Source organism: Lonchura striata, chromosome 20, assembly GCF_046129695.1.
Source record: "Lonchura striata isolate bLonStr1 chromosome 20, bLonStr1.mat, whole genome shotgun sequence".
Lineage (NCBI taxonomy): Eukaryota > Metazoa > Chordata > Aves > Passeriformes > Estrildidae > Lonchura > Lonchura striata.
In genome coordinates, this window is record NC_134622.1 from 11,026,399 (window position 1) to 11,052,439 (window position 26,041).

Consider the following 26,041-nt stretch of genomic DNA (forward strand, 5'->3'; position numbering starts at 1 on the left):
AATCTGTCCCAGTAGCCAGTTATTGATGTTTCCAAAGGAAAACACTCATTGGGCTCTGTTCCCAAACAGAAACACCAGCCAGCACTGATGCCAGTATCCAGCTAAAGACACCATTTCTGTGAGGTTGCTACAGAGATTAAAACTATCTACTAATCATTTACAGAACACATCTGGTGAGCATTCTTTGCACACAGCTACTTTAAAACTCTAAGCATGAAAAAACCACCACAAAATTCAGTATAATTTACTCTCATTAGTGCTTGGGATAGAACACATTCACCTTTTTAAAAGGGAAGTTATCTTATAAAAATCACCTGTTTGGTTCTTATGATAAAAATGGATTAATGCCCCCAAATCAGATCTTAGTTTTACTTTCTTTCAGATAAAGGCCAGACTCTTCAAAACTCTGAAATCTTAAGTACAGAATGTTTATCACAAATACTGTTAGTCAAATACTTGTACAGAAATCTAGTTGTTACTAGTAACAGTAAAAGTAGTAAATATTGAAGCTAAATATCAGTTAATACCACTTTTATATCTGCCAGTAAATCATCTCTTCCGGGAACAAATTACCCTTAATACCACACACAGTAAAGGCAAGAATAAAGCCAACACACTTGGAAAGGCTTCCATAGAATAATCTCTGGGAATGTCTGCTGGTGAGCATATTTTAAAAATTCCATTTCACAAAGGAATCACCAATGGTTTGCACATAAATAATTGTTACCAATGGACCACTGAAATGGCAATAATCTGACACATCCTGGAAACAGCATATAAACCCAGTTCTGGGATGAGGTGTGGGAGAATGCAACATCCAATAACAGAAGGAACAACCAAAGCTGTGTGTGATATTTTCGGTAACACTCAAATATTTTTCTAGTTGATGTATGTGACACTGTGGCCATGAAGGAGACCAATGTGCCCACTTCATTTCCTGCTTACAAAACCCAAACACATCAAAAAACCCCAAAGTCACTCTGCCACCAACCCAAACACAGCCACTGTCAGGAAGAGAAACCAAAAGCCTTCAGAGGCTCTTACAGAGCTGTCAGTCAGGGACAAGGCTCGGTATCTGCTTCAACGCAAGGGCTCACAGAACAACCCCAGACCACAACAGTGCCAACACACATTCCCTGTTCTCATTCCCCAGCTCTGGGCATTGCAGCAGTTGCCCCAGTGACCCCAGCATCCCCTGTGCAAATGTGACAGGATTTTTACTCATCACTAGTTCACACAGGTCAGAAAATCCATCTGCTTGGCTTTGCTTTAGACCTGAATACAGACTATGGCTGAAAGGGCAGAGTAGCTCTTGCAGAGCACCTCACTGAGACCACAGCTCCAATATTCCACCAGGCACAGTATTTCTGTGACAGCCTCCAACTGGACTGGAAACTGCATTCCCAGTGAGCTCCGAGGGAACTCCTACTCGGATTTTTAGCAGAGCTGAATCCATCAGAAACACACAAGGGGATCCAGCAGGACACTGGGCTCAGCAGCCACGGGACAGAGCAGAGGAGCTGGGGATGGAGGTCAGGGAACCCAAGTACCTTCAGTCACCTCCTGATTGCCAACACAACCCTTAAAACACCACTTAGCCCCAGCGTTCAGACTGGTGTTACTTATCAAAGTAGCACTACTCATCAAATGTCTGAGAAAAGCCTTTAGAGATGTCCCCTGTGTCTAGCACCAAACTCCAAACTGCTGGAATTGCACAAACCAACCCCAAAGCTTAGGGGCAGGCAACCACTGCAGGCATACCTGGTATAAACAATGGCACACACTGCGCAGCTGGGGTGGGAACTCCGAGGAGGAATTAATGATTGCCTGAAAAAACTTGTCTGTCATTTGCAAGAGACTCCGCTGGTTCTCTTCAAGGCTTTCTGTGGGCTCCAGCCTGAAACAGACCCACACATGTATGACCAGCAATCAAACACAATACAAACTGTACTTGCATCCTTGGCAAGAACCTCATTTCCCCTTTTTCTTATGGAAATACTTGTGATCTTTTACACAAAAGTTTCCATCACTGTTTTAAACTACGTAAGGAAACTATGTAAGGTACAAATAAAAGGTCATGTAAAATTCAGTAATGGACAGACAGCTGTAGGTGAGATTCTCTCAGACCACTTCATACAAACACATGCATAACAATTCCAACTGATAACTGCATTATCAGTTCAGGATTTTTTATCTGCAAGGAATTTTGAGGTAGACACAGTTGATGGTTAAAGTATTAATTAGAAGGTCTATCTTTGCATAAGCTACTTAAGGGATGAATACTTTTAACTTTTCTAAGAGTCAGAAATAATTTAAAGCAACAGAGCAAGAGGGCTGCAGAGACAATTAATGTGCCTGGAAAAGTGAGAGGTACAACAGTATGGAAGCGTGAGAAAAATATCTGCCACAAGGAAAAAGGAATCCTATTACAGACAATGAGCGGGAATCACGTTTACAGATAAATACATCTGCTGCTCGCCCTGAATCTCAAACCTTGTTGGATCCACCTCAAAGCTGACGTGCTGCCACTCAGGGGATGTGATCACAGTCCGCAGCAAGGGTTCCAGCAGCTTCTGCAAATATGTAGCACCATAGACCTGTGTGCAGAGGAAACAAGGCCAGATTGACACAGGAATGCTGCAAAACTCTGGAAGCTTTCAACGGCCTGAAAACACTTGATCTGTTTTGGCATAAGCCAAATTCCTGTAAAACTTGGGTTTGTATATTGTAATCTCACCTCTGGAACACAACCAAGTATTTTAATTAATTCCCAATTAGAGAAAAATAACAACCCAGATAACCAGCAGACATTCTTTCTTAGGGGACTGACTCCACACTTCACCTCTGTACACAACTTTTTGAACTGAAATGGGAGCACAAACAAGACCTCAGAATTTACCAGGAACAGTCCCCCAGCTGGCACTGACCCAGAATCACTCATATAACTGAACTAGTAAAAAAAGCAAAAGTTTAGTGCCAGGGACAGACCTACTTTTTAAGGGCCTGAACATAAGCATTCTACAAGATTCACTTCATGAAATGTTAAAACACAAAAAGAAACCTTTGTAAATTTAACAGATGTGAGAGCTGAGACTAACTCAAACTAAGACCCAAAGGCAACTCAGTATGGCTTTTATCTAATCCCATTACTGAAGTGCTTAATGCCACAGACTGGCAGCTTTGTATTTTCATATTAAAAAACTTTTCCTGCTATTCAAGAGATCTGTAGCAGAGAAAAAAAAAAGAGATGATGTACCTTAAAACAGAAAGTCATTATTTTACTGGCTAAACTGTTTCCTCGGAAGAGTGTCTGCATGGAGTCTGCCAACTCGACCTCCTTTGAGAACATATTCCAGAGGAGCTGGTAGAGCAGGTGCCGGGAATCAAAGAGTGTGACCAGGACACGAGCCAGCTCATCCTTAAAGGGTGGAACAAGAGTTAATCTGACTCGAAGGGAGCCAAGGCAAGCATGAAATCCAGTACTATGACAAAATCACCAAGCACTTTGCAATAAAGTTTTATGTCTGCTATGAGCTCTGACAGGTAAATACCAAATTACACAAAAACAATCTCTCTGCAAACGCTTCCTATGCTACTGCATGTCTAAAAATCTGCCTCAGGCTATCTAGTCTTACAAGCTCATAATGGTTATCCAGATAGACAAGCAGCTACTCCACTGTATAACAAAGCCCAACTTATCTTGATAAAATTTAGAAGAGCAAACACAATTCCGTGTGTGTGTGCAACACAGCACACACCACCTGTAATAAATAACCAGCCCAGATGCATTTATTATAATAACTGCATATAAAATCGTTCCTAGATATTAACTAAAATGTAGTTTATCACCAAGATCTGAACTTAGATTCAGGACATTTTTATGAACATACAAAGAAAGGCTAGTTCAGTGGCAGTTCCATTCTCTCTGTACCAGGCTGCCGTTGCACTTTTTATTTCAAGTCTCATTATCTTAACCAAATGTAGGAAATAAAATCAACTTACCCACTGAGAACAAGGCACCACATTGGCTAAAGCCATAGCAATAGGAAGCTCTCCCTGATCACCCATCATTGTAACCAACTCCACCAATCTCTCAAACCGATCTGCCAGCACCGTTTCTGCCAAGGTATCAAATTCTGTCCCCTGCTGCAAGATTTTGGTGAGGACTTCCATAAAGGTGGCTCTGGTCTGGAGGTCTTTATGATAGCCCAAGCCTGAAGGAGAGAAGGCAGCAGCATAAGGAGGATGTAAAAGCAGGGGCAGGCGCTGTGCCGGGCAGGCAGGGCGTTACCTATGGAGTGCATGAGGCCGCTGTCCACGTTGGCGTTGAGCAGGTTGGACATGGCCAGCACGGTGCAGTGCCGCAGCGACGCCAGCCTGCGCGACATGCCGCGCTTGCGCCCGCCCGCCGCCGCGCCGTCCTCCTCCGCCTCGCTGCAGTCGTTCAGCAGGTTCATGAACAGCGTGAAGTACCTGGGGACAGGCCCTCACGGTCACACGCGCCCTGCCAGGCAGCCAAGCTCAACAAACCTCCCGAAACCTCACCCATGGGAGCAATCACACAATAAACCTCCCCAAAACCTCACCCATGGGGGCCAATGCTCAACAAACCTCCCGAAACCTCACCCATGGGAGCCAACACACAACAAACCTCCCAAAACCTCACCCATGGGGGCCAACGCTCTACAAACCTCCTGAAACCTCACCCATGGGGGCCAACGCACAACAAACCTCCTGAAACCTCACCCATGGGAGCCAACACACAACAAACCTCCCAAAACCTCACCCATGGGGGCCAACGCTCTACAAACCTCCCGAAACCTCACCCATGGGGGCCAACGCACAACAAACCTCCCAAAACCTCACCCCCAGCAGCAATCACACAACAAACCTCCCCAAAACCTCACCCCCAGAAGCAATCACACAACAAACCTCCCCAAAACCTCACCCTCACCCCAAGGAGCCTCCTTGCAGCACAGCCCAAACCTTAGCTGCGCTCCAACAACCTCCCTTTGTCCCAAACCTGTGTGCCCATTCCCCCTAACACTGGTGTGCCTCTACTAACAGATGTCTTTAAAGAGAGTTTAAGTTTCATGGATAAAAATAAATAAAATACAGTATCAAATTGAGATAATTCCTGCCGTGACTGAAAAACACATCGGCATTAAACAGAAAAAAAGCCAAATTTTCTAATTATTTTTTAAATGGAAATGTTTTCATAAACCTACAAAGTAGAGATTTTCAAATGGGCCAGAAAAGAGGTAATTCCTGTTGGGATAATAAAATTATTTCTGATGGAAGAAAAGCAGAGTTTGTAATAAAGGTCATATAGGGCTTCTACTCAGAGTGATTGTATAGAGAAACAGTTAAAAGTCACTATTTACTTGAGAAATAATTGAGATTTTGCTTCCATCAACTCAACACCATCTCCTTCTTCAGGCTGGAGTGGAAGCCCAGCAAGAAGAGAGACCACTGCTTCCATACTCGCCTGGTCCAAATCTCTGAAAAATAAAGTTTAACAAATATAAGTCACTTTTGCTTATAGCTCTACCTGCAGATGAAAAATAACATTTTTAATAATAAAAAGTATTATACTAAGGTTCTGTCCATCATGAAAACAGCTCTTATATTTTGTGTTACAGGTTCTAAATTAGAGAAAGCATTAAAAGCAGCCAAGTAATTTAAGACTAAACATTAAATATAATTCTCCTGTTGCTCACCAAAGCTTCCATTTCAATTTTTGTCTTTTCCTTAACATTATTACTGTTATAGCAAGCCCAACATGCCAGCTCATCCATGGATATCAAATGACACCTGGAATGCTGTTACAGGTGAAGAGTGCCTCTTACCTTGTCAAGCATTTCACATCCTCATCTGTTGCTTGATTAGAAGTTCCCATTACCCAGTCTGTCAAATATTCCACCATTTTGTTCCTGTTACACATAAATAGATTGTTTTAGCTTTGTTGGTTTTTTTCCACCTGTGTGTATCACACATTAAATTGTTTCAAGTGTCCAGTATCACCACAAACTAAATAATACTTAAATGCAGCACCAGGCTCATAATTATTCTGAAGAGAAAGACAAAGGAACTCTCCCTGTACCAGGAATATTGGTGTGACAGGGCTTTGGTTTCTTTTTTAACCACCTAACCAAAGAAAACCACACATGCCCACAGTACTCTACCCTGTAAGTTAGGTAATGCCATTCTTACCTAAATTTCATTTCTTGACAAAATGAAAGGTCATCTCTCCTTTCCATCATTACTTCTACTAACTGACAGAGCTTTGTTTTTATTTGAATGGCATGTACTAGATTTCCAAGCACACGCACATACCTGAAATAAAAAGCAAAAAGATTAATTAAATACTTCATGCTACTTCACTTCCTCTGCCCCAAGAAAGCCCTTGCATCAGAACCAAATTTCTTCTGGCCAAAATTTTCTATCAGTGTAATAGTGAACAGAAATCTCCCCTTCAGCTGGTTTTTAACCACTAACATCAATGTACAGAAAAATAACCAGGATCGCCTATGGGAATAGGGCAAAGCTATGGAATGGTCAGCTCTTTCAAAAACAACAGTCACCATTCAGCAATGCACTTTATGCTACACAATTTCCACAATTACTGAAGTTGTCAGTACCATAAGGAGGATCAGAAAGTCAGCTGCTGCTTCTCCACGAACACAAGCAGAGAAGATATAAACTAGAAGACTCCAAGTCACTTCTTAAACATAATGCCTGTGTATAGGAAGGTCAAGAGTGCTCCTTACCTAACCAGATTCAGCATCATTGTCTCAATGCTCGCTTGCCCGAGGTGTTCTGAGCTCCCTTCTGTGTGATTGTCAAGCAAATTCTTCATTATAGCAATGGTTTGCTCTACAAATTGTGTGTTGGTGTCAGTTAACAAGACCTACAGGATGAAAATTTCTGGTTAATTTTTTACATGTAAAACCAGAGAAAGGGTATTTGCCAAATATATGGCAACATTTCAAAAATCTCATGGACAAGCATTTTTCTAGCTACCACCAAGAATTCCAATACATGTCACAATTCAATATGTGAACACTGCCAGCCATAAGGATTCCACATTCTCACAGACTCTGCACTCAAGAGTTCACTACTCAAGGAATGTTAAATAACAGCCCAGAATCACAACCACAATAATCATTAACATGTGCTGTGACAATCACTCTGCTCACAGGGGGTGTGCACAGAACACAAACAGGGATCCATTTCAGTCACCCAGGGGAAAAGCAGGACTGACACAAATGTGAATAGTATCACACAACTGTGACTCACCTGTCCTTGAGAATCAAAGAACTTGCTGATGGTATTCTTCAGTTTGTTGAAGAGCATGGGATAAAGCGCTGGACTGAGCTCCAGCCCCACCAGGTCTTTGATGTTGGTGCGTATCTGCAGCCCCACCTTCTCGTGGTTGCAGACCATCAGGGTGAGCAGGCGGTCGATGAATTTGCTGACCGGGGTCTCCACGCCGCCCTCGGTGGAGACCATGGAGATCATGGAGCCCTTGCGCTCGTTGAGGGGGCCCATGGGCGGGCTGTAGGTGGCCAGCCCCGCGCTGCTGCGGTGCTGCAGGCACACCCCGCCCAGGGCGCACAGGAATCCCGTCATGTTGATCCACTCCTGCAGCGACTCCGTGTCCGACAGGTCGATGGAGCCGCCGCCGCTGACGTGCGACATCCGCCGCTTCACGATCGTCTTGTGCAGGCTCTCGGTCACCTGGGAGACAACACCTGGTCTTTCGCTATGTGAAAACTCAAACGCCTTAAAATAAATAAGCTTAAAGACTTGGTTTGAATTTCTAAATGCTGAACCAATGAAAAAATTCATAGTCACCTGCCCATCTTCCATTTTGGTCTTTGGATAGTTAAGGATTAGTTTTGTAGCTTGTTCCCATTTTGCATGTGTATCTTCCCAGGCCTGAAAGAAGATAAAATATATCAAGATTTAGCTTCAAAACTATGTGCAGCAACAATTTCTTTTTTTAATATGCACACAGAGCATATGAAGTGAGAAGTCAGCTCACCTCTGTGTTGCCTGCAGTGGGGTGCTCAATGCGCCTCAATAACGCCATCACTCTCTTCTGAAGAGCTGCTCTCCCTGCAAAGGGCACAGAACATTTAGCCAAGGTTTTGAAAATCCACCTACATAAAATTTGTGATCTTTGAAAGTAATTATTGAATTAAGAGAACAAGTCTTTAGAAAGATAGCTTCTTGTTACACAATTGTAAAATCCTCCTGAGCTCAGTCACTCAAATTCCTTACAATTTCTAGCAATTCTAATAACTAAGACATTCCAAGCAAAGCCAGAGCAGCATGAAATCAAGAACGTCAGCTCATTTAAAGAACTCAAACCACAGTCTTTTGTCCAGGTACAAAGTTACTTTGATTCATGACTTTTACCTGTTGACATCATGTTGCTCACAGATGCAAACTCCATGAAAGTGTTGTAGTTTGGTAAAAAATTATGCACAGAGACCTCATCTACTCCACATCTGATTTCAGCCTCCTCACAGAGGTGACGGAAGCAGGACATGGCCACCAGGACTGCCTCGATATCTGGGCTCCACAGGAACATGTATAAGGCCACTTCCAGCTTGGTCTGGGCTTGGCGGCAGATCGGGGTTCCACTGCACCCTGCAGTGCTCTCCTGGGAAACATACAATTCCCAGTTGGGCAACATCAACATCGCTTGTGAAAATTCAGCCCTGGCCAAACTGTGCTTGAAACTTAGTTTATTCTTGTAGGAATAAGCCATCCTAAAAAGGATCAGACCTCATATATGCTGTCATGATGCTGTTTGCAATCCTAATCAAAAAATCGCCAACATTTTAACTGAAAAAATTTAACTTTGTAAAAGTCTGAAACATCATTGTCAACCAGCACATTAAATACATACATTATTTAGAATACATGTCTTTTCCTCCTCAGAAAGAATTTATTTTATTTTCAAAAATTACTCTAAAAGTAATTTAATTTCTACTTGCCCACAGGGTTTTTACCAAGTGTTAAAATTAACTATCAACATGTATTACTTACTATGGAAGAATTCCCTTTCGCTTTCCTCAGGGTAGCCCCTGGTGTACATCGCATCATATCCTCATGGTCAAGAGAAATTTGACTAGTTCCACTTCCAGAGACATCATAAAGGAAAAGGAAGTGGCAGGAACTCCTATCTGATTGCTACAGAGGGGAGGAAAAGAATATAGCAACTGATACTTTAAAAGTGTAAAAGGCATAGATCTGAGGAAGGTAAAAAGCTCTTGGACATTCACACAGTACTTTTTCCACTGCTGCTCTCAGGCTGTTATCAAGATCCTCATGTTAATGGTATCCTAGACTGATATTTCCCCATAATAAATACACCATTTGATACTTTAAGAATATCAGGAAGAAGAAAGTCAGAATTCTGTGACTTAGAAGAACCTGAGATCCAAAAGGAAACTTTCTTCGTCCATAAGCATGTGAATTTCACCATTAACCACCTTCCCTTTCTCTCATCTTGGGGACTATTTCCCTGTATTAGGCAAAGAGGCACAAGGCACAGGTTTCTGTGAAACATTCCTTTTCCAGGAAAGTACAGCAACCTGTGCAGCTAAAGGGAAAAAAAAAATCCCAAACCTAACTTTGGTTACCAATTCTAACCAAGGTGCCTCACAAAGCAGAGAAGAAATCAGAGAACAGAACGTGTAGGAGTAAGCTATTAAATCTCTTCCAATCAAAAATAACCTGATAAATGAAGGAAGTGACACAATAGAGAACATGTTAATGATCCTAACAGGGAGATGGCAATGTTCACTTACTTTGTTTTTTAGCAGAAATTTATTCCTACAGATGAGAATCTCTCGCAGCCACTTGAGGATTTCTGTACTGCTGAGCATCTGATGACTTGTAAGCTTCTTGCAGATATAAAAAAGCATCTGTGAACTGCAGCAAAATGAAATTCAGCATCAGCCTTCTGACGGAACGCCAACACTTCTGAAGGTATTACACTACATTTCACATAGAAATAGGCACTCAGCATGAACACCCTGTGCAAACACTACCCTGGGCTTCGAGCAGTACAAGAGAGGTGAGAGTGTGCATGGACAGGCCAAGCTCCCCTGGGACCCTTCCCAGCGCCCGCGGCCTGGAGCAGCTGAAGCCCCGCGGGCAGCCCGGCCTGGAGCTCCAGCTCTGCCCGAGACAGAGACAGCACAGACAGGGCAGCACGAGTTACCTACACTGCTCTGACAACGTGTCAACTCTGCTCTGGAAGGAACACATCTAGGGATGTTCCTTCTTCATATCCCGTCAGGCCTCACACTCTCTGTTAAAACTGCCAAAGGGTCCAAATTAGTGTCAAGGGTGACGGGTTTTTCCCCCGCCCGAAGAGACCATGAACTCCCTGTTGCTGCAAAGCTTTCCCAAAATACTCACAGCTATTTCAAAAGAGAAGACAAACCAAAACAGCTATTTCTCTCATTTATATGTTAATTTACATACCTGATCTCCCAGAATGTTTCTATAGGAGCATCAGGATTCCACAAGTCAATGCTGTCCAACTGGTGCAGAACAAGCAAGGCCTAAAGCCAAAGAGAGTTTCACTTAAAGACAGAACCTTACAGAGTACCTGAGCATAGGCAGAGAAACAGGTGCAGTCACATATTCATTAACTGCTTTAAGGACAACAAAAGATATAAAAAGCATCTTCCATAGAAGAGTAAGAGTTCATTGCTAGTCAGCGTCAACAGCATTTGTTTTTAGTCTTTACTTCATGCACATACTGCAGCCCCAGAGGCTTTCCCTGGTATTTCTGTCCAAAGCCATGCTGCACACACACACAGCCAGACAGACTGCTGTTGAAGGAGAGGCTGTGGCAGCAGCCCCGGGTGCCCCTCACCTCCATGGCCTCCTGGGCGATGTCGGGCATGCTGGACTGCGGCACCAGCTGCACCAGCCCCGTGATCAGCTCGGCCGTGCTGCCCTGCGAGTCGGGGCCCTGCTTCCTGGGGTTCTGCAGGAAACACACAGCACAGGCTCAGCTGCAAAACCTTCCCCTGCTTGACCACACCACTGACAGCTCCTGCAGCACTCCTGCTGCTGAACTAGGGGGATTTGGGGATCTTTCAGAGAATCTGTTCTTTTATTTTTAATCCATAACACGCCTTGCATATCATGTCTCTGACAGAACTGGAGTATTTTTATATTAAACCATCACAGGCCTGAGAAAATGGAAGATCTAAGACAGTACTCATTGAAATGATGACTAATTTCCAACCCCCCTCGTTTTAATTTTCTTCTATTCCCCTCTCCTTCCCCCACCTTCCTCTTCAGAGTCACAGAACTTCATACTCCCTCTCATTGTGTTGCTGATTCTATAAAGTCTCTTACAGTTTCTTTTTCCTTTAAAACCACAGGAGCACCATAACCAGTGAAAAAGATGAGTAGGAAGTGTCCTAGATGACTAGGTGACCATTAATTTTTATTAATTTAGTAGCTTCAAAAATAAATTCCACTATGACTGAACAGTATGACAGTAGGATTTACTTACACACAGCAAAAGCTTTGGATCTGCATGGATCAGTTTCACCAAGGACAACAGCAAGAACTTGTAGCTTCTGGTTTCCAAATCTGTAGGTTTTTCTTTAAATTTAAGGCTTGTCATTTTCTCCTTAAATGTAAGGCTCTGATAGAAGGAAAAAAATCACAGTCTTTGTCAGGAAGGTAGCCAACATAACTGTTATAATTAAACATGTTATGAAATGTATTGTTTTTATCTTTTATTCAAGAGAAAGTTTAAGACTATACAAAACTCAAGTATAGTCACAGCCTTCTAGTTCAAAATCCCCTCCCTCACAGGCAATCGCTATTATACCTTTAAAGTTCCCTTAACAATTGTTTCAATAAGCTGCATATGGACATAAGGAAATTTTTTGCAGAAGCTACAAACTGTGGCAAAAGCAAAGTGGAAGAAGGACCAAAAAGAATTGCTGGTTATTTCTCTAGTCTGAGACAGAAATAAAAATAAATGTTTTCAACTTGTTCTGAGTACATGAGAGAGAACTTTTTCCAAAGGCAAAGTAATGTCTTTTTTTTCTGCTACAGCCCCAGGCCAGATGTTTGCATGTTCACCTCAACAACCTCTGGAAAATTAACCTTTCAGTTCTGCAAGGCACACAGGGCATTGCTTTAATATAAAAATAATCTGCCTCCAGCTGAAAAACCAGTGAACTACTTGTAAGTTTTGAACAAAAGGAGAAAGTCTAGGTTGAAATCACCTTCAAGGTGACTGATGAACTATGACATTGTATGATTAAATTCTACAAGAAATTAGGTCTTCATAAGTAGTTATTGTGCAAATATATGGAATAAAACCTCCTGCATAAAGCATCTGATCAAGAAATTGATAGCACAGTGGTAGAGGCAGCTAAGTCTGTGCTAAGCCTTACTTTGCCACAGCTCAGGGATTTCTAGGAGAGGCACGTGGGGAAAGGAGATGTGTTTCTGTGAAGTCATTTATTGCCTCCACACAATCCAAAACAAAGTGTCAGTGAGAAAGCCAGGCCAAGCTCCATGCAATGCACCGAGGGACCAACAGGGAGGGACACTGACAGACAGCACCGGACGAGGACAGACAGGGGGGAGTTCAGCACCAGGGAGCTCAGGCTGGAAATCAGGAACCAGCTCTAAAGCAGAGCGGGGGCACGGGGGAAGAGCATCGTGCAGGGCACAGAACCAGCAGGGCCTTCCTGGGGAAGGAGCTCCACTGGCGCTGCCGGGGGCTGGCGGGCTCTGCGGGTAACTATGCACAGAAAAGTCAGCACAAGGAAGGGCTTTTCTGCGGTAGTTACGGGTCATACTTACAGCAGCAGAGGCCCAGGGCCATGCAAAGCAGGGGCTGGCGGGCGTCTGAGCACGTGGGCAACAGCAGCCAGGCACAGGGAAAGTTAGAAGCAGAAGACAAAGCACCACCAGTCAGAGCAGGGGTATTGTCAGGGCAACTATTCTCCAACAGATGAATACACACAGGTGAAAAGCAAGTTAAACATGGAGTAGCTTTCAACCAAAAGCATTGTGCTCATTTGCTCTCCTTTGAGAAGCCCAACAGGAATACTTTTATGTCTCATTTTAGGCTCTCTAAACCCACCTACCAAGACCACTTGCCACAGCAGAAGTCCTCAAGGAATCTTCAGAGGAGAATGAAGCAACACAGCTGTGTGTGGACTTACTGGAAGAATCTGGATGAACTACAAATTTGAATTTACTCAAGACTTTCTCTAAGACAGCCAAGAATATTGACTTTATTTCATAATGATTGAAAAATCTTTTACTTTGTTGCTGTCACCAAGACCAAACGGTCAACTTGCTTAACATAAAGCAAGACAAATGAACATGCCAATCATGGTAAAAGTATCACAGTTTTCAGTGATTATCTTCACATACAGAATGCTTTGGTTTTTCACATTAAGCAAGGAGGGACATGTTAGCTGGCTATTCACAGAGCCAGAAAGCTTAAAATGGACAGTTAGCCACAGAGGACAGTTAGAGGACAAATACTTGTACGTTGCCAGTTTAAAAGCAGCAGGAAAACGGAGACACACTGAACTAGGAACAGCCAATCCCCCAACGCTGCAGGGCTGCAGAGCAGGTGTGGCTCCCTGCTGCTCTGCGCATCACCACGTTCTCCCCGCTCTGGCGTCCGGCGCAAAGGTGATGAAGAGGAGGGCAGGGCGGGCACGGGGACGGCGGGAGGTGCCCCGGGCTTACCGGGGTCATGCGGATGGCGGCGTGCGCCCCGCAGCCCTGCATGGCGCGGTGCAGCGTGTCGCTGAACATGCTGCGCAGCTCCACGGCATGGCAGTACACGGCGTCGATCCGTGGCCACCAGTCCAGCGCCGACTGCAAGGCAAGGGCAGCGCTGACCCCGAGCCAGGGCTCTGGGGCCACCGAGGCTGAGCGTGACCAGCCCTCACCCCAGTGCTCTGCACACCGTTACCAGTATCATCATCATTCCGTGTGTAACCTTTCAATAGCCTTGTAACTGAAGCAACGATTGTAACGATCAAACTAGTAACCTTTAAATAGGCTGCAACTGAAGCGATTCCAACCTAGCTGCTCACTATATCACTCTGCCTCCTGAACAGGCACCAACCCCGAGACGTTCTGCGCTCACAGGATTTGGTTTGCTATCCAAATGGTATTTACTAAGTAGATATTGATCTGAACAGAAGCCCCAGACACCAAGCTGATGAAATACTGCCAGAACTTACGTTTGTGATGATTCGGTGGAGTGAATTTACCAGCACATAATGAAATGTTGATGGGGAATTCTGTGCCAAGCAGATCTACAATAAAATACATAAAAGCCACTTAGGAATATCTTTGTCTTTGCCATCTTTCTTATCATCCTAAAAAACATTCTGGAGCCTTTTTATTAAATTGACAAAGCTGTCAAATCTGAACAAGAGAAGCCTAATCAGCTGTGAAAAGATTTATCAAAACATGCAGGGATTCATTACTAAGGGATATTTATACAGTTGAACTAATTTATGAGTTTCAAGCTGCTGTTAGCACAGCTTTTATAACTGACAGGTCGTCAATAGTGTGTAGAGAATGACTTACCATAAGCAGTGCTCCTACCTTGAAGTGTTGGTTATTGTGAGGATTTATGCGGAAGCAGGAAACCAAGCAGTCAATCATCAGGTCTACATCTGCATTCTGATTGCCTCTTGAAAAAGGTTTGCTTGGGTTAAACAGCAAATTCTATATAATTCAAAAAAATATAAATATATAAATCAGATACCATGATTATTCCTGGCTACTTTTAATACAAAATTTTCCACTGAAAACCACTGGTATTCAATTAAGAAATTCAAAGTTAACTTCATTATTTCAAATTTCTTCACTGCAATTAGGAAACAGACATTCTTACCTTAAGATCTACTACCATGGACTGCACTAGCAGGAAAATGACAGAATTATCTTCCCAATTTATGTACGTAGATGCTTTGCACAGTTTAACACAAGCAATAGCAGCACTTTCAGTCAGCTGCCTACTCCCACTGTGTCCTGCCAGGGCCTTCCTGAGATTGTCCAGGAACAGCTTCTGCAGAATTCAAACCAGGGATAGTTATAACCAGACTGGATGCAGTGGAGAAATCCTGTCATTATTAAAGACATTCCATTTGACAGACCTGAGGCAATCAGACTTACACAATAGGTGGTTGCTCACTCTCAGCCCTAAGCAGGTTCTGCAGGTGCTGTAGCTGCGGGGCTCACAGCCCCCTGCAGAACCCAGAACCTCAGCACAGCCATTTGCTGTGGGTGGAGGCAGAGGAAATCACAGCACAGAGATCCAAATCTCCAAGGAAATGGAAAAGTTTTGAAATAACAGTGTTTGGGACATACTATCTGTATGAATTACTGACAGTAAAAGAACATATGTAAGGTGAGAATTTAAAAGTGCATAAATTTACATATGGAATTGCAACGTGCTCTTTAAGGAGAAAAGACAAAATTGAACATCCCTGAAATACAGAATCAGCAAAACGAAGCAGACTCTAGAAAACAGAGCCAGAATTCCGTTATTTCTCTTACCTTGTTCATTTTAGTTTCCTCTACCACATCCTTTGCTATATCTTGGATTATCTCTGGACACAGGACCAGGAGGATGATCTGCAGTGGCCACACTGCTGCTTTACGTTTCGTGCTTTCAGCAAAGCCATCCACTAAATCAAACAACTTCTCAGCACAATCTGCATAAAACATAAGCCCAAGTCCAACACCACTTTTAACTATGAAGAGGTAAAGAACAGATATAAAAGAAGAGAGGGATAGTTCCACCTACACAAAAGGAAAGTTGTGGTCTGCACATTACTGACATGCTACTGGGGATCAAAAGGTCTCAACCCAGTTAAAGACATGGTTTACCTGAAAATATAAATTCTCCTCTCTTTTTCACTAGAGACAAGTAAAGGTGATGTTCTCTAAGTTTTTACCCTGTATCAAGATGAAAAATATAAATTTAAAGAGTCTCCATCTTTTGGGGTTTATTTCTTTGTGTTGTGAAGCACAAAGTTAATCTCTTTTAAGAGGAAAGTCAGGAAAGAAAACAGACAGGAACACACTCTTGCCTGCCCTGACAAAGGCTGACAGAAATTTATTTATTTGCAGGCTGCACGAGGAGCAAAGAGGGCACAAAATGCAAGTGAATGCATTGGGGATGTCTGAGAAACCAGCCTTGAACACTGTCACGTGTTATGCCTTACCAGCCATGTCAGTCTGGGGAGTTTGGTACAGCTTTGTAAATTCATCAGGATAGTTTTCCACCCAGTTCCAAAATGCCTGCAGATAATGGGAAACACCTTCACATTCCAGCACTTCAACAATTTTACTAAATTACACATTTAAACAAAGAGGCATTATATTCTTAATTCTAATCACTTAAAATTTCTTGCAAAACATATCTGCATCAAAAGGAGGCAGCAATTTTTATTACATAGTAAATTACTAAACTGCAACTATTCCTAAACTAGAAGAAAGTCTGTGAATAAGCAATAAAAGTGCTGAACACTTACCTTCTCAAGACTGTTGATAACAGCTAACTGAGCTACTTTCTTAAGAGCTTTAAACTTGAATACAGTCTCTGTAAAGATAAAACATACCTGCATTTAGAACAGAAAATTCTTCTAAAAACAACACAGGTTATACAAGATATTTGAAGTGCAAAGCAATTTTCAAATCAATGTTTTAATAGTACTTAACTACTTTTAAATACTTCAGTAAATACATGACTGCTTGGAGTAAAACAGAGCAATAAAACCCAGATGTATCAATTGCACTGTGTCATCTCTGACTAAACAGATTAAAATAGAAATATTTCAAAACACAGGCTCAGATCATACCTTGCAAGAGTCGCTTGAGTTTTGAACAGTCCACACTAATGTACTGTAAAAGTTCAATATCATGAACATCAGCATTATCTTCTGAACAAACAGTCAGTTCCTGCAATCTAAAAATACGCAAAGTAAATAAACTTTTCCATCAGATCCTGTCAGACAGGTATGAACACACCTGTGAGATTATACATTTCAAGAGCAGGGGAACATTCCATTATCTCAGATAAACATTTCCAGATTTGGAAATAAAAGATCTTGCACAATTAAGACTTAATATTACATTCTTGTGCCATCCTCATAGTGAAAATGGAGCTAGAAAACCCGTGATGAATCTTACAAGATGTCAGTACCTTCTTTGGATTGACTGTACCCAAGATTTGCCTAAATCCTCCTGTTATCCACCCTCCTGTGGCAGTAACCTTGTCACCTTTTCAACCAAACACTGGAGCATGGGCTCCTGACACCTTTAGGCCACTGCTCCTTCACAGCAGGTCCTGCCCCAGGTAAGATCTCGGAGCACACCAGGGACTGATGGTACTGGATACCACTGCAGTGAGCTACAACCATTCTTGCTCCACATTTCTCTGGCCTAAGCACACAGGATGAAGTTTAATCACACCAGCTTAAACACAACAGCATCTTTTCACACTGCTGTCTGAGAGAATGTACTCAGCATCTCCCAGACACCAAGCCACTGATCACTGCAGCATCTGCTCCCACAAACTCGGGACTGCCATGGCTCCTTCCAAGGATACAGATGTGTTTCAGACAAGGAATGTGATTTCTAGTACTGCACACAAAAGCAGTTCTTCATGTCTTCAGCGCCAGGGAAACTTAACAGCCCTCGCTGGGAATGGGAAGGTCCCCACTGCTATGCTTTTCATGCCAAAAATCCCCCAGCTGCTGTGCAAGGCCCAGAAATATGCCTCAACAGGAAACCCAGGTCAGGGATCAGCAGTGCTGACTGGCAGCAGGCTGACCCCTGTGGAGACCAGCAACAACTGGTCAAACATTTAACTGTTGCTGTACAAGCCATCTGCAAGGGAAAACAGGTTAGGGGAAAAGCACTCTGCTCCAGCTCAAAGGGATGCTGAGGGGGCTTTGGAGCAGGGGAGCAAACCATGCCACAGGCATACAAATACACACAGATCCAGCCACTAGATTCAAAGATTCTCAAAAAATTTCAACCAAAAAATGCTTCCAATGAAAGGAGTAAAAGAAATTGTTTCCCTTTCTATAAGCAACAAAACACTATCAATCTATAGAGTAAAACCACATCCCCCATGCTAGCTGCCAAGTCTATGTTCTTGAAGTAGAAGTTATTAAAGGTTCTGTAACAACTTTGAAAATACTTTAAATTTCAATTTACTCAATCATTTTAGACTGATTTCTAAAACATAAACATTTTCCAAAGAAATATATAAATATATGAGGAAAATATAAATCTTTGTTTCAATTAAATTGGTTCATTCATTGCCATGTGACCATGTAAGGCTGCCCAAGCTCCACTTCTAATAAATCAAGAATTATGTCAACTGTAACACTGCATGACAAAAGCTAAGCTACTTCAAGCACCTTTCAAAAATCATCAAAGTATTTCAGTAATAAAAAGCTTAGCACACCACTCTAGTGGACTGACAAATGCTGAAGCAACAGGATCTGGAACAGAGCAAAAAGAGCAAATAGATGGAAATTTTGGGCCTGTCTCCCTTCTTACTTAGAAAAGCAGAAAATCCAGTTATTTTTACAGTAAATGTGCTGTGAAACTCAAGTCAGACAGAAGAAAAATAGGTCTTTTCCAACGACTAAAAAACAGCCCAGCTGTTAGTCAGGCATAAGACAGATTTAACATAAAAGCTTCCTAGCAAGAAAACAACCATGGGGCTCCAGCAGAGCTGTGGACAATCACCAATTTTCATTCTAAATTTGTAAGAAAATGGATACAAGCATTAGCTTCAGCATTCTTTTTTCCAAGACACCTTGCACCCACAAGAACTTATTCAACTTCTTCCTCTGCATTATCTTCATTCACTATTTGCACTGGTACTTTTGGAAGCAGATTAAAAAAGCAATAAATGAAGCCAGCAGTAACCCAGGATGGGGTTGAAACAGGTTCATTTTATAACCTGAAACCCAAGTAAAACTGTGAAAGGTTGAGAACTTGAAAGGTTCTCCACTTGAGAACTACCTCATTAAAGAGCATTTAAAGCATTGGCTCCTCTGAACAGCCTGCAGCTGGCGGCAGACAGAGGCTGCAGGCAGCAGTGCAGATGCCGTCCCTCCCCAGGCCTGCAGCAGTGCAGGTGCCGTCCCTCCCGAGGCCTGCAGCAGTGCAGATGCTGTCCTTCCCCAGGGGGCTGCAGCAGTGCAGATGCTGTCCCTCCCCAGGCCTGCAGCACTGCAGATGCTGTCCCCTCCCCAGGGGGCTGCAGCAGTGCAGATGCTGTCCCTCCCCAGGCCTGCAGCACTGCAGATGCTGTCCCTCCCCAGGCCTGCAGCACTGCAGATGCTGTCCCTCCCCAGGGGGCTGCAGGCAGCAGTGCAGGTGCTGTCCCTCCCCAGGCCTGCAGCAGTGCAGATGCTGTCCCTCCCCAGGCCTGCAGCACTGCAGATGCTGTCCCTCTCCAGGCCTGAGGCAGCAGTGCAGATGCTGTCCCTCCCCAGGCCTGCAGCAGTGCAGATGCTGTCCCTCCCCAGGCCTGCAGCAGTGCAGATGCTGTCCCTCCCCAGGCCTGCAGCAGTGCAGATGCTGTCCCTCCCCAGGCCTGCAGCAGTGCAGATTCTGCCTCTCCCCAGGGCTGCAGCAGCGGTCAGTACCTGGTGGAGATGCGGCTGAAGACGGCGTTGAAGTTGTTGCAGCTGAGCGAGAAGAGCACGCCCGAGGCGGAGCTGCGCAGCTCGGCCGCGTGCTGGTTGCCCTCGCGGTAGGTGTGGATGAAGTGGCAGATCTCGGGCAGCAGCTGCTTCACCAGCATGGTCTCGTCCAGGCGCATGGTGTCCTTCGGTTGCTGCAGACAGACGTTCCCTGAGCCCTGCTCGGGAGGCAGCGCCCGTCCTGCCCACCGGCCCGGCGCGGCTCCTTCCCCGGCGCAGCAAACCGCCCGCGGGCTGATGGAGCTCCGCGGGCAAAGCAGCACAGCAGCTGCTGGAGCAGCACAGCTGTGCTCCAGGAACGTGTGCCCTGCTGCTGTGTCAGGGAGCAGGACAGCACTGCCTACCCCGGCTTCCACTGAGGGCTCGAGGGCAAAGCCACCTTGCTTCCCTTTGCCTAGGGGCTTGGTGGCCACATTTTGACAGCGAGTGTTTTATATTAAAAATGAACCAAAAGGAGGTGTTTCTCCCTCGCTCTTGCCGGGAATTGCTCTATACGAGTCAAAAATGGTTTAATTTCCCCGCAAAAGAAAAATCTAATTTTTGCCAGTTTGCACGGTGTGAGACATAAGGAAACTATTTACAGAGGAATTCAAAGTGAAACTTTGCTCTACTAAGAGCAAGTTTTAACAGAAGGGTCAGCACTAAAGCTTTCTAAAATTCTACCAATGAGTTCTCCATAGGGAATTGGGAAGTTTCAGAGACTCCCACTTAGTTGACCTGAGTCTTGTTGCCATGAGAACTTGATGAAACATTGAGCAAGAAATCCATCTGAAGATACCACAGAACACAACACGCTTTGTACAGAGCTTTGGCTCACTCTGATTTAACATATTCTGCCTCAAAATGCTCTCATTTCAAGTGACAGAGCAAGAACCATTCAGCACAATTTTAGGCTATTTAAATATGATGACCTATCAGGAAAACCACTGTTTCAAACATTATGCATAGAAGAAGTATTTAAAAATAACTAAATTCTGAAGTTAAAATTCTGTTTTTTTGACTCAAACTGTTCTTTTGACTCGATGTATCAAAGACAGAAAGTGCCAAAAAGAGGTGTTTTCCTCAGCTGTAAAAGCTAGAAATGGAATACAGCTTAAAAATAAAATCCCATTCTTGTTAATAGAACAAACCACTGTAAATCTCGCTCTCAGTGAAGTCTGGCTTTGCAATTCCAGCTCAGCACAGTAGGCTGTACAAGCAGCACCACTCTCCTCCCAAAGGGACCAGCAAACTGCCTTGCAGCAGCTCTGCCTGGAAACCTCAGGCCTGCACTCCCAGTGGAGATTTGGACATGGTTAACTAATGTAATCTAGGAAACACCTGCAGAAATCATCTCTAGAGTAGTGGCAGCAAAGTTTCTGCTGTATATAAAAGCACGTGGAAAATTACTTTGACAAATGAAAGTTTTAAGACATTTAAAGAAATCTCAGCACTGTATACAGAGAACTAAGTAGCACAAAATGAAAAACTTGTACTGAATCCTCTGCTACTTTTAACAGGAAAAAAGACCACTAATTTTAGGCAATAAAAAGCACCCTCCAAATTGTTAATGCATCAATTACATCAACTACTTGCATTTATAAAAAGTTTTAGTATTTTTAAATGGCATTAATCCTATTTTGCTCTAAATCTGATTAGTTTTTAGCACCAGTAACAGCAGATACACAAGCATTTGACCTGTATTCTCCAACCCATTGGATTCCAAGTTAGAATTACTTATGCAAGCCTACTCACCCCTGCCAGACATTTTTCCAGTGTATCCAAGATAATCAGCTGAGATAGATACAAATTCTTTTCAGCAGTTTCTCCAAATATTCTCTAGAAGTAGAATGGATTCATCTGAGATACAGATCTTTGACTTGTCATGTAATGAAAGGGAAGCAGCAAAGTGGCACAGTAAATTATGGCTCCATTACTGATCTGGCTTGGAGTTTAGACATAAAGCCAGCAAAAGTCAGATTAAAATAGGAATTAAAACCTTATCACTAAATAATTATCTTTGTCCAGTCTCAATGCCAAATGCAATAAGGAACCAGCAGCCCCTGCAAAGTAAGACTGGAGGTGCCCAGCAGCCCTCACCTCCACCAGGCCCACTGGCTGCCCAGAAATGTGGGTTCCACCTTTCAGAACCTGTTTTGGTACCAATTAGTGCTGACTCTTTTGCAGTTCTGTACAGGATGCCCCACTGCAGACACGGGCAGGATTCCCTCGGGTGCTCCAGCCAGCACCCAGTCCTGTGCCAACAACAGCCACTGCCTCCAGCAATATTAAAACAGCAAAATAAAGCAGGAAAGACTCAGCCAAAATCATATTGGTTCAACTGCCCACAGAGCACCTGTCAGAGTCAGCCAGAGAAGTTTATTTTACCCCACGCAGGGGTGGCTCACCTCAGCCCAGGTTTCAGCTGAGACTCTTGCTGAAACCAAGTCTTTTATGACAGTGTCTCTTGGGTTGGTGTGTTCCAGCTACAGAAACCCTTCCCAATTACTGCTGCTTCCCACAGAAGCTCAGACCATCACATGGGACAAACATTCACGCTTGCTCCTCAGAGCAAATGTTGACTTTTGAATTGACACTTTCAGCTAGGTCTTTCCTCTCAAAATCTGTGTATTACATACAGAAACTTCTTTTAACTGTACAGTTTTCTCCTTTATCAGCCAACCGCCTTGCACATCAACACGTTCCCTCATGCCTGTAGAGCTTAATTAAAACAAATTCTCTCTCCAAAGGGATTACAGGTATCTTTAAGCAGCCTAAAATCCCCAGCAGCAGGGCAACCTATTTTCTCATTTTATCTGTCCTCTGCAGTTCCAGCAGATGCACATCCCTGTACAACTGACAGCCAAGGGCTCACTCCAATGAATGTCTCTAAAACCATAAAAAAGTACTGCCAGAGCCTGGCCAGTTCTGTTACCTGTTTGGGGAGATTCCAAATGATCCCTAATTACATGGATCCAAAACTCAATGAACTAAACTTTTGTCATGGCAAAGGTTCTGACTGAAACTCATCTGGCTGTTAAAAAATAATCTATTTTATATACAGAGACACACAGTAAAACACTCATGCAGCCTGGAAAATTCAAATAGCTCAAGTTTTAAATCCCTTCCCTGCCCCAAAGTCCCAATGCCTTTCTGTGGAACATGGCTCTGATGGATGCTGCTGGTGAACTTCAGAACAGAAAATAAGTAAGTGTAAAAGGCAAGCAACAATTTGACTAAATTTCAAGTAATTCTCTGCAGATTTTACAATAGAAATAAATAACTATTTTTAAAAAATCACCAAACAATGCAAAATTAGAAAACTTACCATGTTATTAACATTTTTTAAGATATTGGTGAGACCACTGATGACCAGGGAAAACTTGTACTTGGAAATGTTGATGAGACATTCCTTGTTGTGCTCCGTACTGACTTTGGTGTGGGTATTCTGCTGGCAAGCCTTTATTGGAAGCTATAAGAGAGAACTGTTATAAGCTTTTTCACATTGAAATTTACAGCTTTAAAGACAGGTTAAAAACTTGTGACACACCAGAAACCACCTTGAGAAACTTTCTACAAGAGACAACAGTGAACACATTCTTTCACCTTCTCTACATTTATCTTTCCATTAGCTACCTATAAAACAAAATGCTTAAGCTCACTTGTTCCTTTTTCTGAACTGAAACTAAACCTCTCTTTTGTGATGAATTTTCTACAACCTGGATGCCAAAGCAATCAAAAGGAGCAGAAAAATGTAAGGCAATTGTAAGAAAAGAGTCTTTATTTTAAAAATGGGCTTATTAAAGCCCAAAAGTCTTCCAAGGCCAATACCTGCAAGAAAAAAATACATCTTGGGACCTGAGGGGAGGAAGACCCCAGCAGGTCCCAGAACAGGTGAGCTGGAAGGCAGCAGGTGCTCCATGTGTGTCCCCTGCTCTGTCACAGGCAGGACTGGCCAAGGAGGAACCAGTGCTGGCCCTGCCTGCAGCCCCCACAGACATGGGCATCTTTGGGGTCCCCCCACAAACACCCCCAGTGATGAATCTCAGCCTCAAACACACTTGGAGCACCTGTGAGCCACGTTACCTGCCCCTGCCTGTTGTATTGTGTTGTTTGGTTTGTCCCTGTTTTTCCTCATTTACGGTTTCATCCCAAGTTGTCTCCCCTTCCCTACATGTCAAATCTCCCAAATCCCTAGGAATTTCCTTGTCAATCCCCATATGCCCTCCCTGGCACCTTGTCTGTCACTCAACTCCCCAGCCCCTCTCTCTAGAAGCTTCTACAAAGGGTGTGGAGTGCTTGGCCAAGGCAGGGGTCCCCCTCCTCATCTCCCCAGTATGTTGTCCTGTTGTCAATTACTCCATGTCCCACTCCTCTGTCCCCCCATGGTGGATAGCCAAACCCCTCCCTTGTTCCCACCCCTAAGAAAAGGGGCTGCTCCATCTCCTCGGGGGCTTTCCAGCATTGTACCCCTGAGGGCAGGAGCTCCCCAGCGCTCCCAATAAACCTCGGATGGATACAGCCTGCATTGTCTCCCCTGGGCTCCCTCACCATCGCTGGCAGAGCCTTCCCAGGAAAGACTCAACCCCGAGCTGCCCTTCCACACGCCTGGGCACGGAAGGGTGCCCTGAGCCGCTGTGGCGCAGCTGGCAGGAAGCACCAAGAACGCTCTTGGTGGGCACTGCGGCACCTGCCCAACAGCCAGGAGTAAAAACTAGACCCAAAATCCATCCTCTCCCAGCAAGAGAAGATTCAGAGTGACCGCACAGCACCGAGATGTTCCTGCTGCCTGTGAACACTGGGTACTTTGTCTCCTGCTGTACCCAAATTCTTCAGGGGTCACAAACAAGTCACTTCCCAGGCATACACCCACTCCCCCTGCCCGCTCCCAGCCACCACTCTTCAGAAACAATAATTTCACTCAGGATTTTTATTTTTTAAAAGCAAACTAATATAGGAATATTTATGTCATTTGTATTTAAAAGTGTGACCTTGCAATTCCCTATCCGTAGGAGCTTGAATTGCTACAAAAAATTTTAACCAATTTTGACCAGAATTGTGAATAAAGGTGTATTCTGAAAGACAGCAATAGCTCAGTGGAAATGCCATGGTGTAATATTTGTGCATTAGAAAAGATTATCAGAGAGAGAGAGAATTTAAGAGAAGGTAAAAGAAGGATTCCAAGGAATTACAATCAGCTTTACAGCTGCAAAGTGCCTTAGGAGGCACCTCCAGGCTGGTGGCCCTGGAAGGACACCCTCCCCATGCCCCCTGCAGCCACCTGACACCACCTTCTGCTGGGGCAAGTCCAAATGCCCAGATTTAAAATGCAAGGTGAACGGTACTGAAGAACCCCAACGTGGAGCACTTTTGTCCACCAGTTCTGAATGCAGTGTGCCTGGCCCAGCCTGATCCCTAGGAGGGAAAAGGGCACTGACCGCCTGTCCTGCTCTGATGCCATGGGCTGACTCCTCCTCTGTATGAGCTGAGCTTTGCTGTGGGTTCAAGCTCAATTCTTTTGGTACCATGGACACCGGCTGAGTCTTTCCTCAGAGAATGGCTGACTCTTAGGGAAGGAATAGATGGTCCTGGCACTCCAGATCAGACCAAAGACCCCGGAACAGCAGCAGGTCCCAGGGGAGCAGCAGACCCAGACGGGCTCCGGGAGCTGCGGCACCTCCAGGACAAGGGCTGAGACTCTGCCTGCACGGACACCCACAGCAGCAACTCCCGAGGGCAATCCAGCCCATTCCCACTCGACTTTGTGACTCCCTGGCAGTTTGGGCTGCAGGGCTTCACAACAGCGAGAGGCACTCCAATGTGCTCGCTTTTCCCCTGGAAAAGCAGAATAAACACCATTTATGACTCAATCTTTGTTTTCACTGTCAGATGTTATTTTTACAATGCGTTTCTGGAAGTCATTGGAGGATGATAGATACATTTAATTTAAAATTTCACTATTGCTAGTACTTTGTATTTGAATTTTCAAGTCTCTGTGCTGACAGCGGCAGCAAAGCTCAATACCACTGAGTGCTAAAACACTTGAGAAGAGCCTCTCAAAGAAATTGTGTCATAGATCTAGTTCTGTGTGCTCCCATGCCAGAGAAACATCACATTACACACTTCTGGAGCTTCCTGCCACAACAGCCACTACAACAAGGTCACCTAGAAGTAAAATTGCTTTTTATACTATCATTTAAAATAAGAAACTATACAAAAAGGAAATATTAGCACTGTTATTTTGGGGGCTTTTATTTCTCAGCTCTTTGTGCACTCTGACACGTTGG

General features: G+C 43.9%; 1 protein-coding gene across 7 annotated transcripts in view; it reads right to left on the bottom strand.

Annotated features, from left to right (window-relative positions):
* The window catches only part of NF1 (neurofibromin 1), a 74,048-nt gene that overhangs the window by 43,166 nt on the left and 4,841 nt on the right, over positions 1–26,041 (bottom strand). For 5 of the 7 annotated variants that reach the window (XM_021533032.2, XM_077787597.1, XM_077787598.1 and 2 more), the window contains exons 2-30: positions 23,083–23,226; positions 21,510–21,593; positions 19,719–19,909; positions 16,908–17,014; positions 16,581–16,648; positions 16,272–16,347; positions 15,601–15,758; positions 14,936–15,109; positions 14,644–14,766; positions 14,274–14,348; positions 13,771–13,902; positions 11,555–11,689; positions 10,904–11,017; positions 10,507–10,586; positions 9,825–9,948; positions 9,061–9,204; positions 8,425–8,671; positions 8,048–8,121; positions 7,858–7,941; positions 7,300–7,740; positions 6,771–6,910; positions 6,214–6,336; positions 5,850–5,933; positions 5,385–5,501; positions 4,292–4,473; positions 4,003–4,214; positions 3,257–3,418; positions 2,494–2,597; positions 1,762–1,897 (exon numbers count right to left, since the gene is read on the bottom strand). In XM_021533032.2, the coding sequence (XP_021388707.1) occupies positions 1,762–1,897; positions 2,494–2,597; positions 3,257–3,418; positions 4,003–4,214; positions 4,292–4,473; positions 5,385–5,501; positions 5,850–5,933; positions 6,214–6,336; positions 6,771–6,910; positions 7,300–7,740; positions 7,858–7,941; positions 8,048–8,121; positions 8,425–8,671; positions 9,061–9,204; positions 9,825–9,948; positions 10,507–10,586; positions 10,904–11,017; positions 11,555–11,689; positions 13,771–13,902; positions 14,274–14,348; positions 14,644–14,766; positions 14,936–15,109; positions 15,601–15,758; positions 16,272–16,347; positions 16,581–16,648; positions 16,908–17,014; positions 19,719–19,909; positions 21,510–21,593; positions 23,083–23,226 (4,035 nt within the window). The remainder of the gene's footprint in view (positions 1–1,761; positions 1,898–2,493; positions 2,598–3,256; positions 3,419–4,002; positions 4,215–4,291; positions 4,474–5,384; positions 5,502–5,849; positions 5,934–6,213; positions 6,337–6,770; positions 6,911–7,299; positions 7,741–7,857; positions 7,942–8,047; positions 8,122–8,424; positions 8,672–9,060; positions 9,205–9,824; positions 9,949–10,506; positions 10,587–10,903; positions 11,018–11,554; positions 11,690–13,770; positions 13,903–14,273; positions 14,349–14,643; positions 14,767–14,935; positions 15,110–15,600; positions 15,759–16,271; positions 16,348–16,580; positions 16,649–16,907; positions 17,015–19,718; positions 19,910–21,509; positions 21,594–23,082; positions 23,227–26,041) is intronic. The other 2 variants (XM_077787601.1, XM_077787600.1) reach the window with 1 other exon arrangement.